General features: G+C 49.9%; 1 protein-coding gene across 1 annotated transcript in view; it reads right to left on the bottom strand.

Moving 5' to 3' along the window:
- SCHIP1 (schwannomin interacting protein 1) overlaps positions 1 to 9,288 on the bottom strand; it is an 84,195-nt gene extending 74,907 nt beyond the window's left edge. The window contains exon 1 of the mRNA XM_048314675.1: positions 9,265 to 9,288. Within this exon, the coding sequence (XP_048170632.1) occupies positions 9,265 to 9,273 (9 nt within the window). The 5' untranslated portion in view covers positions 9,274 to 9,288. The remainder of the gene's footprint in view (positions 1 to 9,264) is intronic.
- Between the last annotated feature and the right edge of the window lie 1,725 nt (positions 9,289 to 11,013).

Here is an 11,013-nt window from a genome sequence, read left to right on the forward strand (position 1 = left end):
TCCAGGACCTGTCTCCAAATGAAACCAAAATGCTGCATAATTATTCAGAGCCAAAGGGCCCCCAGATGTGATGAGAATCCCCCTTCCCTCACTGCTCTCCTGCAGTCTCTGCCGTGAAGGAGCCTCTGCTTTGGGTTTCCAAGACCAAAACTGAATTCAAGCGTCAGAAAGAGCAACAGCAAAACCCTTCCTTTGGAATGCCTGGATCCTCCCTCCATCCAAGGGGCAGAAAGGACAGAAACTCCATTCACCAGGGCTTTGAACTTTCCTGTCATCCAAAAGCAAGGCAGAGCCCTTGGGCTCCCTGGCGGCAGAGTCTCGCTGATTAAATCTCTTCTTTCCCAGCTGCTTTTAGAACACCTTTTCATTTTCAAAGTTCACTGTGACACCAAAGAACTTTCATGGCTGAGCCTGGGAGTGAAGCACCCCATTTTTGCCAGGTTTGATGCTACAGAAATGTCAGGAACACCACTGAAACAACACACAACCACTGCCGAGCTGCGCCGAGGCCACGGGAGCGAACTTTATCCACTGAAAAGCTGCAGAAAAGGTCAAACGGGCACGAGGAGTCGCATCCCTGTGGATTCTGTGTGTGTGGAGGGGTGAGGGGGAGCTGGAAGGAAATGTTCTGGAAATGTTCTGTTGGAGATGCCGCTTTAACGCTGGGCTTGGACCTCTGGCAGCTGCAGCATTCACGGGAGGGACCTGTCACGGTGTGGAGCTCAGGCTTAAAGAAATACAAATGTTGGTGCTGGGTGTTCTCCTGCTCCCGCTGTCAGGGACTGCTGGAGCTGGTAAAGGTCACATCACGGCTCCCACAGGAAAGGCTTTCCAGGGAATTCAGCTTTGGCTGTGGGAAGGAGAGGTTGGGGGTGATGCTCTGTGATGTCTGCGAGCCGGGCAGCGCTCAGTGCTGCAAGTGGTGCAGAGATGCTTTGGCTGCTGGGTGCTCTGGGCGTGTTCCTGCCATGGGGAGGAATTCCATCCCTTCCATCCCTGTGCCAGGCTCTCCGGTGGGCCATAGAGCTGTGGGATGGGGGAATTTGAAGCGCATGGTTCCCCACCCCAGGTAAAGCATTAAAACCCCCACAAAACACCAGCCCTAAATTTAGGGATTAAGCCCAGAAAAACCAAGTGGGTCCTTGGTTCTGTGAGCACTTCCCTGTTGGAAAATCCATTTCTATGGACAGACGAAGCCAAGAAAAATCTCCAAGGCACCAGGACTGCAAAGCTGTGCCATGCCAATCCAAGGAACTCCTGAGAGCCAAGCTCTCCTGCTGGAGAATCCCGGGATTTTTTGGGTTGGAAGGGGTCCTAAGGCCCATCCAATTCCACCCAGAACATCTCCCACTGTCCCAGGCTGCTCCAAGCCCCAGTGTCCAGCCTGGCCTGGGACACTTCCAGGGATCCAGGGGCAGTCCCAGCTGCTCTGGGAATTCCATCCCAGCCCCTCCCCACCCTCGCTGGGAAGAATTCCTTCCCAATATCCCATCGACCAGAACAGCTCACTGGAAAGAGGCAAAGCACTCCCAGCATAGCGATGAGGATGGTGAGCAAAAATAAACCAGCCCTGAAGTGTTTCTCCCTTCATCACACAAATAATTAGGAACACTCGAGGTCGTGTGGTGCTTTTTAAACAGGGCCTCGTGCTGCTTGGGGGAATACAATTCCACGGCAGCAGTTTATCCTGGGAAGTCAGCTCAGCGGGGTTACAGCGTGCCAAGTTTAAATGGGAACCATTTGTTTCCCGTCTGCACTGCAGCAGGCGCTGGCAGGGTTTTTACGGAGCATCCCCGGCAGCCTCCGACTGTTGTTTTTCCAAATTAGCGCCGTGCCTGTGGAGTCAACGGGAGTGCAGGCAGTGAGGGGCCTCTCCACAGCCCCGTCACTGTGCTCAGGATCCTCTGCAGGAGCAGAGGACAAGGTCTGGCTGAGCTTTCTGTAATCACTGCTCTGCTGACGGGGACACGGCGCCGCTGCTGCCCCGAACCGAGGGGCGCAGAAAGGGCTGGGTGGGCCCTGGAAAGCCAAGAGGCTTTCTATTTGTGAGGGTGTCAAGAAGCAACCTCTGCCTTTCCAAGGAGTTCCACAAGTCCTTGACCCCACCAGCGCTGATTTCTGGAGAGGGCTCTGCAGAGTTTTACCTGGGGACATCCTGGGGACACAAGGGAAGGCAATTCTTGCTCATAAAGGGAGGGATTGCCCAGAAAACTCACCCCAGGAGGTGATGCAACTCCAAGGTGTCCATTCCTCCTGCCACAGAAGCTCTGGCTCTGGGAGAGAAGGAGTCACACAAGTCTGCTCTGACAGATCATAAAGAATCCTGGGATCTCCTGAGCCCCAAGGATCACCCAGTCCAGCCCCTCGCCCTGCACAGACACCCCAAATCCCACCCTGGGCATCCCTGGCAGCACCTTCCCAATGCTCCTGGAGCTCTGGCAGCCTCGGGGCCGTGCCCATTCCCTGGGGAGCCTGGGCAGTGCCCAGCACCCTGTGGGGGAAGAACCTTTCCCTGAGATCCATCACTAGAGAGGCAGCAAATCCTGCATCCTTCAACCTCTCCAATTCCCATTTATTACAGGAATATTCCACATCGGATGGCTCCAGGATTATCCTGTGCCCCAAAATTTCCAGGCCACGTCTCCTCTGGCAGCTCCTCCCTTTCATCGCTGACCCCTGCCCACCTCCAGCTCTGGAAGTGCCACCCTTCCCTTGGGCTCCTCCTTTCCTGCCTAACCTGCATTTTATCTCTCCTGGATAACAAGGAGTTCTTCCAGCTGCAAAGCAGCTTTAAACAATTATTTTATCCCTACTATGTTGATCTGGCTCCTGTGGAACAGCAGCTTTGCCACTGGGCTGGAGCACGGGAATCAATTTTCTAGCAGCAGCTTGTTTTTATTCCATCAGTTCTCCTCCCTTCCCAATGATCCCTCGGCCCTCGCCTTGCCCCGACAGATTTTTGCACGCAGAACTTTTTCCAGATGGCAGATCCAGTGCAGACAGCAATTTGCATAATTTAAATCTGCTTCCTGGCATAAATTACAGCACAACACACCGTGGGCTTTGATTTCCAGCTCCTCACAGCCAGGGCCTGGCAGTGCCCGGGAGTTGCAGGTGTCTCTGGAAAACCCAGGCTCAGCCACGGCACAGGGCAGGGGGAAGGGCTGAAATCAGAAATATTTCCTCATGGAAATAATAATTCCCGGTGGAATGTGCCCCAAACAGCACCATTCCAGGGAACTCCAGCAGCTCACTGGCTGCTCCAGGGTGAGAAGGTCAAGGAGAGCTCCTGGTGACACAGTGGGGTTTTCCCACAAGGACAAATACAACTTTGGGGGTGTTCCAAGAAGGTTGAAACAAATCCATGGTCAAAGTGAATCTCTTTTTTCCTGACCTCCCCATCCCAGAAGCCGGGCTGAGAGCAGGAATCACCTCTTCGGGATCCACAGCACTCACTGATCTGACACCTGTGTCCATGCAACCCCTCCAAACAGGAGCCTCCTGCCAAACATGGATTATTCCCCTTCCAGAGGCTCCACTTTAGACCAAACACGAATTTCTGCCCCGAAATATTCCCCGGGAACAACTGAGAGGTGAAAGACTCAGAGCAGAAATGTGCTGGCAAACACGGAATGCAAACAGATCCCTCTGACAGCCCCAGAACAGGAGCCTGAATCCCAAAATAATCCAACTAAAACACACACATTCCCCACATCTTGCCTTGCTTCCAGCAATTTGGTGGCACAGCGGAGCCGTTCCCATCCTTGGCACGTGCACTGCACTGGGGCTGGCCAAGACTGAGCATTCCTTTGTTCATTTGGCACCGGGAGAGGCACAATGGACCCAAACCCTACAGTCTGCAGCCAGCTGGGAGGCTGAAAACAGCAATAAACTCCAAAAGTGCTGCTTTTGTCTGTCAGCACTCCGAGCAAGCCGACGTCTTCAAACATTTCTGCCTCTTACATGTCAATTAATGCCTTCTAATTTCTGCACCAAGCGTTTGCAGCCCTCTCTCCCTGTCAGAGGAGCGTTCATTCTGCCGCTGCTTTGGGCTCCCTGAGCCCCATTTCCGCTGTCAGAACTCGTGTTTAGGAACGTCACCTGCTGAGTTCCTTAATTCTGTTATTTGTGGGGTTGGGACGGGCCCCACAAGCCTGAGGCCACTTCATCCCCAGGGAGGGAGCACATCCATGCCCTCATGAAGTGACTGTGAAATTCACACAATTAAGGCCTTATTTTCAATGAAAATTTGCACTGGAATATTCACATTCACAGGCTGCTCCCAGTGCAACTCCCTCCCCCAGCCCAGTGTGGATGTGTTTGCTCTGTCCCGATGGTGAATTCCCATCGACTTTCTGCCAGGGAAAAACCCTGGAAAAATCATCCCATCCATCACCCTCAGGCCTCTGCTCCAATTTTAATTACAACGCTCAGGATCCTTCCTTCAAATCCTAAACCTGAGGAGAAAGGAGCTTTTAATTTGCACAGCACCATGAAGTTCTCTGCTCCAGTGACATCCATTTGCTGCTGTCTCCTGTGCTAAGGGAGAGGTTCCCTCGCTTTCTCTTTTTCCATGGAAGATGAGTTTGCCCCAAGTCACAATCCCTTTACAATGAGTTGTGCTTTGTGCCCACTCTGAATTATAAGGATCATTTTCCATGGGCAGCTGTAAATGGATAATTCAGGCTCGTTTTGCTGGGATATATCGCAGTTTGAACACTCTGGTTTAATTTTAATTTCACCCAGTTTGGGTCTTTATTTTTAGGGTGATCCCAGTTTTGGGAGAACTTTGGGATGAGGAGTCTGACACAAAGCAGCTGCTGAAACGCTGACCTAAAATAGACCTGAGAGGGGCTTACACAGACACCTTCCCCCCTTTAGGCTGAGCTTAAACCCCACCAGCATTCCCAGATTCCTTCGGCACCTCCCCCTTTGCAAGTGGGCATTTTCCATCAGGATTCCGATCGATGACCACCACAACAACGTCACCGTCCGATGGAAAACTCCCATCAGGCACCATCAGGAATCATCGGATTCCTCATGGAAAGAGGGAAAGGGATGGGATAAAAGCTCGGGATGTTTTGTGGAGAGGGAGAACAAGACGGGAGAGGATTTAAAATCAGCCTGAAATTCAGGCACCTGGAGAAAAGCCCCATGTTTCTCATTCATTCAGTTATTAGCACACAAAACCCACTTTAAATACTTGATAATTGAAGGAATTCACAGGATTACCAGGAAATTAATTATTAATAAAAGACCCTCGTCTGTGCCTTTCCGAAAGCAGCTGCTCTGCGTTGTTTTCAGAGGCACCAAGCTGAGCATTCTCCAACTGCTTTTTAATACATGGAAATAATATTCCAAAGCAGGGACAAAATGCCAGCGGCTGAGGGGTGGCTGAGCCATCCACGGTGTGCAAACGAATTCCCTGCCTGGATATCGGGATGTGGATGTGCAGCCTTCGGGAACCAAGGGAGCCAAACCCGCCCAGGATGGCAGGAGGAAGATCAAGCCCAGCTGCCCCCGGTGCCGCAGGAATGGATGGGAAAATCCGTGCCAGGAAATGTGAGGAACGGCTGCAGGAGATGGGGGCAGGCCCTGACGGGCTTCATGCTCATCAAGGATAAACAAGGTGTTCTTAATTAACACTCCCGAGCCAGGACTCGTTATCACGGATCGATGTAGGGTAGGATTTGTGGGAACGGAGGGGAAAAGGTCACTCCAAAAGGATTTCCCTCACTCCCGATCATTCTCAGAGTGAGCAGAGCTGTAAAATGCAGGAAATTCCATCTTTTCTGTATTGCAGCATTGTACAAAGGTGTTTCTATTCCTTAAACAAAGCTAGTACAGAAAAAACCCTACAAAAGGGTCTGGGTTTATTCCTTAAAAAATTCAAGGTGTCTTTCAGCTTCTTGCAGATTGATCCACCTTTCCCTAAGGAGCTCCTCAAAACATTCTTATGGAAAAGCTGTCCTGCCTATGGGAATGCCTTGTAATTCCCACAACCAAAAATTGGCCACCCGGCATCGCTGATGCTGGAATTGCATCAACAGTCCCATTAAACACCCACATTTTATGGGTGTTTGAAACACTTCCCGTTTAACAGCCCCACTTAAACACCTCGTTGGAGTCTGGAAAGAACTCCGAGGTCCACCAGGAATTTCTCTTGCCACAGAACAGGAATAGAGATTTTTTTTTCAATAAAAGAAGAAGGAAGCCAGTCCCCAGTCCAAGATGTGCTGGAGATATTTGGGCACAGAGCTTGGCACAGATTTTTTCAGGGCTCAAGGAGTAAAACTTCCTTTGGCTCCCTGAAGGGTTTATTTTGCATCAAAATAACCATAAAAAACCATTTCCCATGGCAAAAAAAGCCCCTCCAACAGGAAAAATTCCCTATATTCAGCATAATCACCTTTAGCACCTCATTCATCAGATCCCTGTCTACTCCAAGAAATAATTCCAGGTAATTCCCATCTTTGAAAGCTGGAGTTTCACATGGGGGAGTGGTTTATATTCCTGATCCTTTCCCATTTATGGAATGACAGATGTTTCACTTTCAGCACCAGGGACTGGCTCCTCTGAGCCCTCCTGACCCAAGGTGGGCTGACTGCGATGAGGTCAAACCCCATCTCCACCTGCACTTTGAAGCCTCTCCCTTCCAGGTGTTCCTAAATCCATCAGAACTGCCTGGGAAATCATCACCCATTCCCAAGGGATGGGAGCTCCTCTCTGCTTTGTTCCCAGCAGCTCAGCCTGGATCATGCAGTCGGGTTCACTGGCCCAGTTCAGTGTCAGGTTGGTTTTCAAATTCCCATTTTCCCACAGTTTTCCTGTTTCCAGTCTGGGACCAGCTCTGTTTCCACCCCCTGGACATCCCCTTAAATGTGGGATTTTCCCAGCTCAGTCTCCAGATCTCACAGAGGAGAAGAGCTGAGCATTTCTTTTCCTCATGGATGTTCTCCCAGCACCATTTTTTCCTCAAATCCACTTTTTAGACCCTTCAAAGCCTCTGACCTTGCTAAATGGAAATATCCCCACATCAAGATCCTGCTGAAAACTCGGGATGAGCAGAGCTGCCCAAACTCCAGTTAAACCCTAGACAAGATCCTTGTTCCAGGAGATATTTCCATGTTTCCTCTGGCTGATTTTACTGTATTTACCGTATTTACTGTGTTTACCCTCCAGCCTGTTGTAAACAAGTGAGTTTGAACTCAGGTCCCGGCCCCTGTGGTTGGAGGACAGCACAGAAATCTGGGACAACACCTGGAGGTGTCCCACTTCTCCTGCCCACCTGCATCCCGCTGCTCCAGGATGCTGCAATCAGGTTTCCCAGCTGTAGGAAATGTGGAATATTGGCTTTGCTGAGTTTTCCCAGCTGGAATCGGGGCACTGAGAGCCACAGCTCCCCTGAAACAGGAAACCTTCCCCTCCAGAGGGTTCATCCCAACCAGTTTGTCATTTCTTCCTGTGTTTTCTTGGGCATCCAGGGAAATTGCTGGAAGTACCAACATTCCCTGGCATTTGATCTCCTCCCTGTATTTCAGGTCGGAGCAGGCTTTTGCACACAAAGGCAGGCCTTAGCCTTTGGGCACAGAAACAGTCTCCCTGGTTTTATTGGGATTCCAGGAGTCCCCAAACGGCCTGAGCAGGAACCTGCAGGAGCCTCAAGTGACAGAAAATCCAAGTTTTAAGAGATTTAAAGCAGGGAAAGGATTCCAGTTCTGTCTGTGCTTTGGAATGCTCAGGGAAAGCATAACTGGACACAATTCCAGAGGTTTGACAGTGCTGCACTGGGAGCATGAGGTGAATCCCAGCACCTCCAGCTCACGGAAATTCTTCTGGATTTATTTTATTTCTAAAACTCCTGCGGAGCTTCTCCAGCCTTTTGGGAAGCTGAACACCTTGAACCAGCAAAGGCAATCCAAATTTATTCAGCTCCAGGTAAGTGAGATATTCCCAATGCAGCCTTTTTTCCCCTGTGCAGTTTAACCAGTGAGTTTCCATTGTCTGACAAGTTGTCCTGGAAAACAGAGAAGCTGGGATTGATCCCAGCGTGGGAGAAACGGGAATCCAATATTTGCTGATTTCCAGCCACCCACTCTGGAACTCGGAGCCGTGCAGGATCCATCAATCCCAACGTGTTCAGCCTCCTCCTCCAGTGAGGAACGGGATGTGCAGGATGGATCCTCGCCCGAGGGTCGGCTCCCTGCCCTTGGAATGCCTGAGGAACCATTCCCACTTCCCTGTGTTGCCTCTGAGTGTCTCTCCCTGTTTCATTTCCACCCTCTGGTGTCTGTCCACGGTCACTCCCATCCATCACATCCTGGCCGATAGCCTTGGAATGAGCTTTGGAAAAGCCTCGTGGGCTGTCTGTGCCCTGTGCGCGGGGGATGGAGTTTGGGATGGAAGGAACCACCCTGTGGAATCTCCTCCCGAGGGAAGCACAGCTCCAGCGTGCTGGGAGAGAGCCTGGATGCCCAATCCAGCCGGCCCTGCTACAGCTGCTCCGGCAGGAGCGCCGAAAATAAACAATCAGTCCGGCACGGAGGAATCATCGGAGCCCTCTGCCCGCCGCCAGAGCCCGCACTGGCCCCGCACATTCCCGGGATGACTTCATCGGGATCCAGCGCTGAGCCGGCAGCGCAGGGAGCTTTTCCGTGCTGACAGCCAGCTGAACTCTCGGCTCCAGCAGCCCTGCATCGATCCGCCGGCTATTCCAGGGCTCGGATCGCCAGGAGCTGAGATCCCTGCGGAATCCCGAGGCTCAGAGCCGCGGGCCGTTCCCCCCAGGACGCCCAGCCACGTTTCCCCCACCCCCAGGAATTGCACAGCCGAAAGAAAAAAGGCTGTGAAATCCAGGGAAATTCTGCCACGGAGCCCGGCCACCGCTCGGCAGAGCCCTGGGAATCCTCAGGCATCTTTTCCAAGCACTGTTTGGAATTGTTATCCCCCGGAGCTGCTCCCCCCCTTGCCGAGCCGACAACAGAACCCAGCCTTAAATTCCCTTAATAAACTTCCAGCACGGCAGGAATCGCATCGCGTTTGCTCCAGGCTCCTTCCCCCGAGGCAAAAGTGCTGCTGGATCCCAGATTCCCTGAGGAAATCTGCCCGCGCATCCCCGGCTGGGGAGTCACACACAGCATCATCCATGTCCCGGCGGGCACCCCACAGCCCCGGCATCCCTTCCCCATTCCCGAGGGAGCTGCTCCATCCCAGAGCTGCCCGAGAGGGAGCTCGGGGCATTCTTTAGGGAATGCAATCCCTTACCAGCCGCATGGCGAAGTTTCCCAGGGAATAGAGGCAGGAACGCGGCTCCTGCCGGCGCTGGCTCCCGTGGAACGGCAGGAGCCGGGGAAGCTGCAACCCTCGGAGTTGAGCTCACTCTGTAGGCACCAGGAAAACCTCAAAGAGAGGGGGGAAAAAAATGGGAAGAGCCAGAGCGGGAGCGAGCAGCCCACAGCCAGCGAGATGGGAAACTTCTGGCACGGCTCCAGCGCGGGGATGGATCCGCTGTCATCCCGAGGCGCGCAGCCATGGGAATGAGCGAAACTTGGATTTACGGGCGGGTTCGGAGCCGGCAAGGAGCGTTTTCTAGAGAATCCAGGGAGGAACGACGCTGGGTCCGAGAGAGAATGGCGGGGTGGGTGTGTGCAGCACACAGAGAAACGCATCAGCCAGAGAGTCCCTGTCAGAGATTCTATTTTATAGATTCTGTATTTTATAGATTCTATTTTAGATATTCTATATTTTACAGATTCTAATTTATAGAGTCTATATTTTAGATATTCTATTTTATAGATCTCTATTTTATATATTCTGTATTTTATATATTCTCTATTTTATATATTCTCTATTTTATATATTCTCTATTTTACAGGCTTCTATTTTAGATATTCTATATTTTATAGAATCTGTATTTTAAAGATTATATTTTATATATTCTATATCTTGTAAATTCTGTATTTTAGATATTCTATTTTATAGATCTATATTTTATATATTCTGTATTTTAGATATTCTATATTTTACAGAATCTGTATTTTACAGATTCTGTTTTAGATATTCTATATTTTATCTATTCTATTTTCTAGATTGTATTTCCTATCTTTATTTTGATTTCTCTATTTTATTTCCTATTTTCTATGAACAGACCCAGGTGCCAGCACAAACCCCAGCCAGGCCATTCCATCAGCTCCTCGGTGGGAATTTTATTATGCGCAACTCCAATCCCAAATCTGCATCCAAGAGGCTTCTCTGGGGTTTATGATGCTCCTCAGGCACACCAACAAATCCCTTAAGGGGTTTTTCCCAGCATTGCCAAAAATCCATTTTCCAGAGGTGATTCCGATGATTTCAAGCACGTGGTGAAAGTGCTCTGAGCCTGAACTTGTGCAAAGATTTCTGCTTTGGCAGGCAATAAAAGGAAAATGAATAATAATCCCAAATAGTAATAATTGCCAACTTTTCATAGGCCAAAAGGCTCTATAAGGCTCAGAAAAACAACCAGGATCACTTGGAAAGTGTTTAAATCTGAATTTATAGCAAATGCAAAAATTTGGGGGTTTTAAATGCTGGTAGGGAATATATATTTAATATTTTAAAATAGATTTAGTTTTAAAATATAAAATAGTTTAAAGACATGTAATAATGTAATTTAATAAGATAAATAATTTAGATATATTGAATTTGGGGGCTTCCTCCTGAACCCCAGCTCCAGCAGGGCTCAGGGATGTGTTCGGATATTTTCCAGCCCTCTATGCAAAGGGAATGTCAGCTCAGGGAAAATTTGTAAATCAACACTTTTTTGGCATGAAAAGGGTTAAAAATCCCAAAAAGCTCCAGAGAGCGTGGCTTAAACTGGCAGCGAATGAGTGAATTCAGCCTCTTTTACTCCATCGTTATTTGCTTATATTGTGTAATTATTTATTGAAAATGAGGTTACGAGTTCAGTCCCTGTAAACAGAGCTCCAAACAATTCCAGCTTTCCAAACTGGGAGGGGGATTCCTGCAGGTCTG

This window comes from Corvus hawaiiensis, chromosome 10 (assembly GCF_020740725.1).
Source record: "Corvus hawaiiensis isolate bCorHaw1 chromosome 10, bCorHaw1.pri.cur, whole genome shotgun sequence".
NCBI classification, from domain to species: domain Eukaryota; kingdom Metazoa; phylum Chordata; class Aves; order Passeriformes; family Corvidae; genus Corvus; species Corvus hawaiiensis.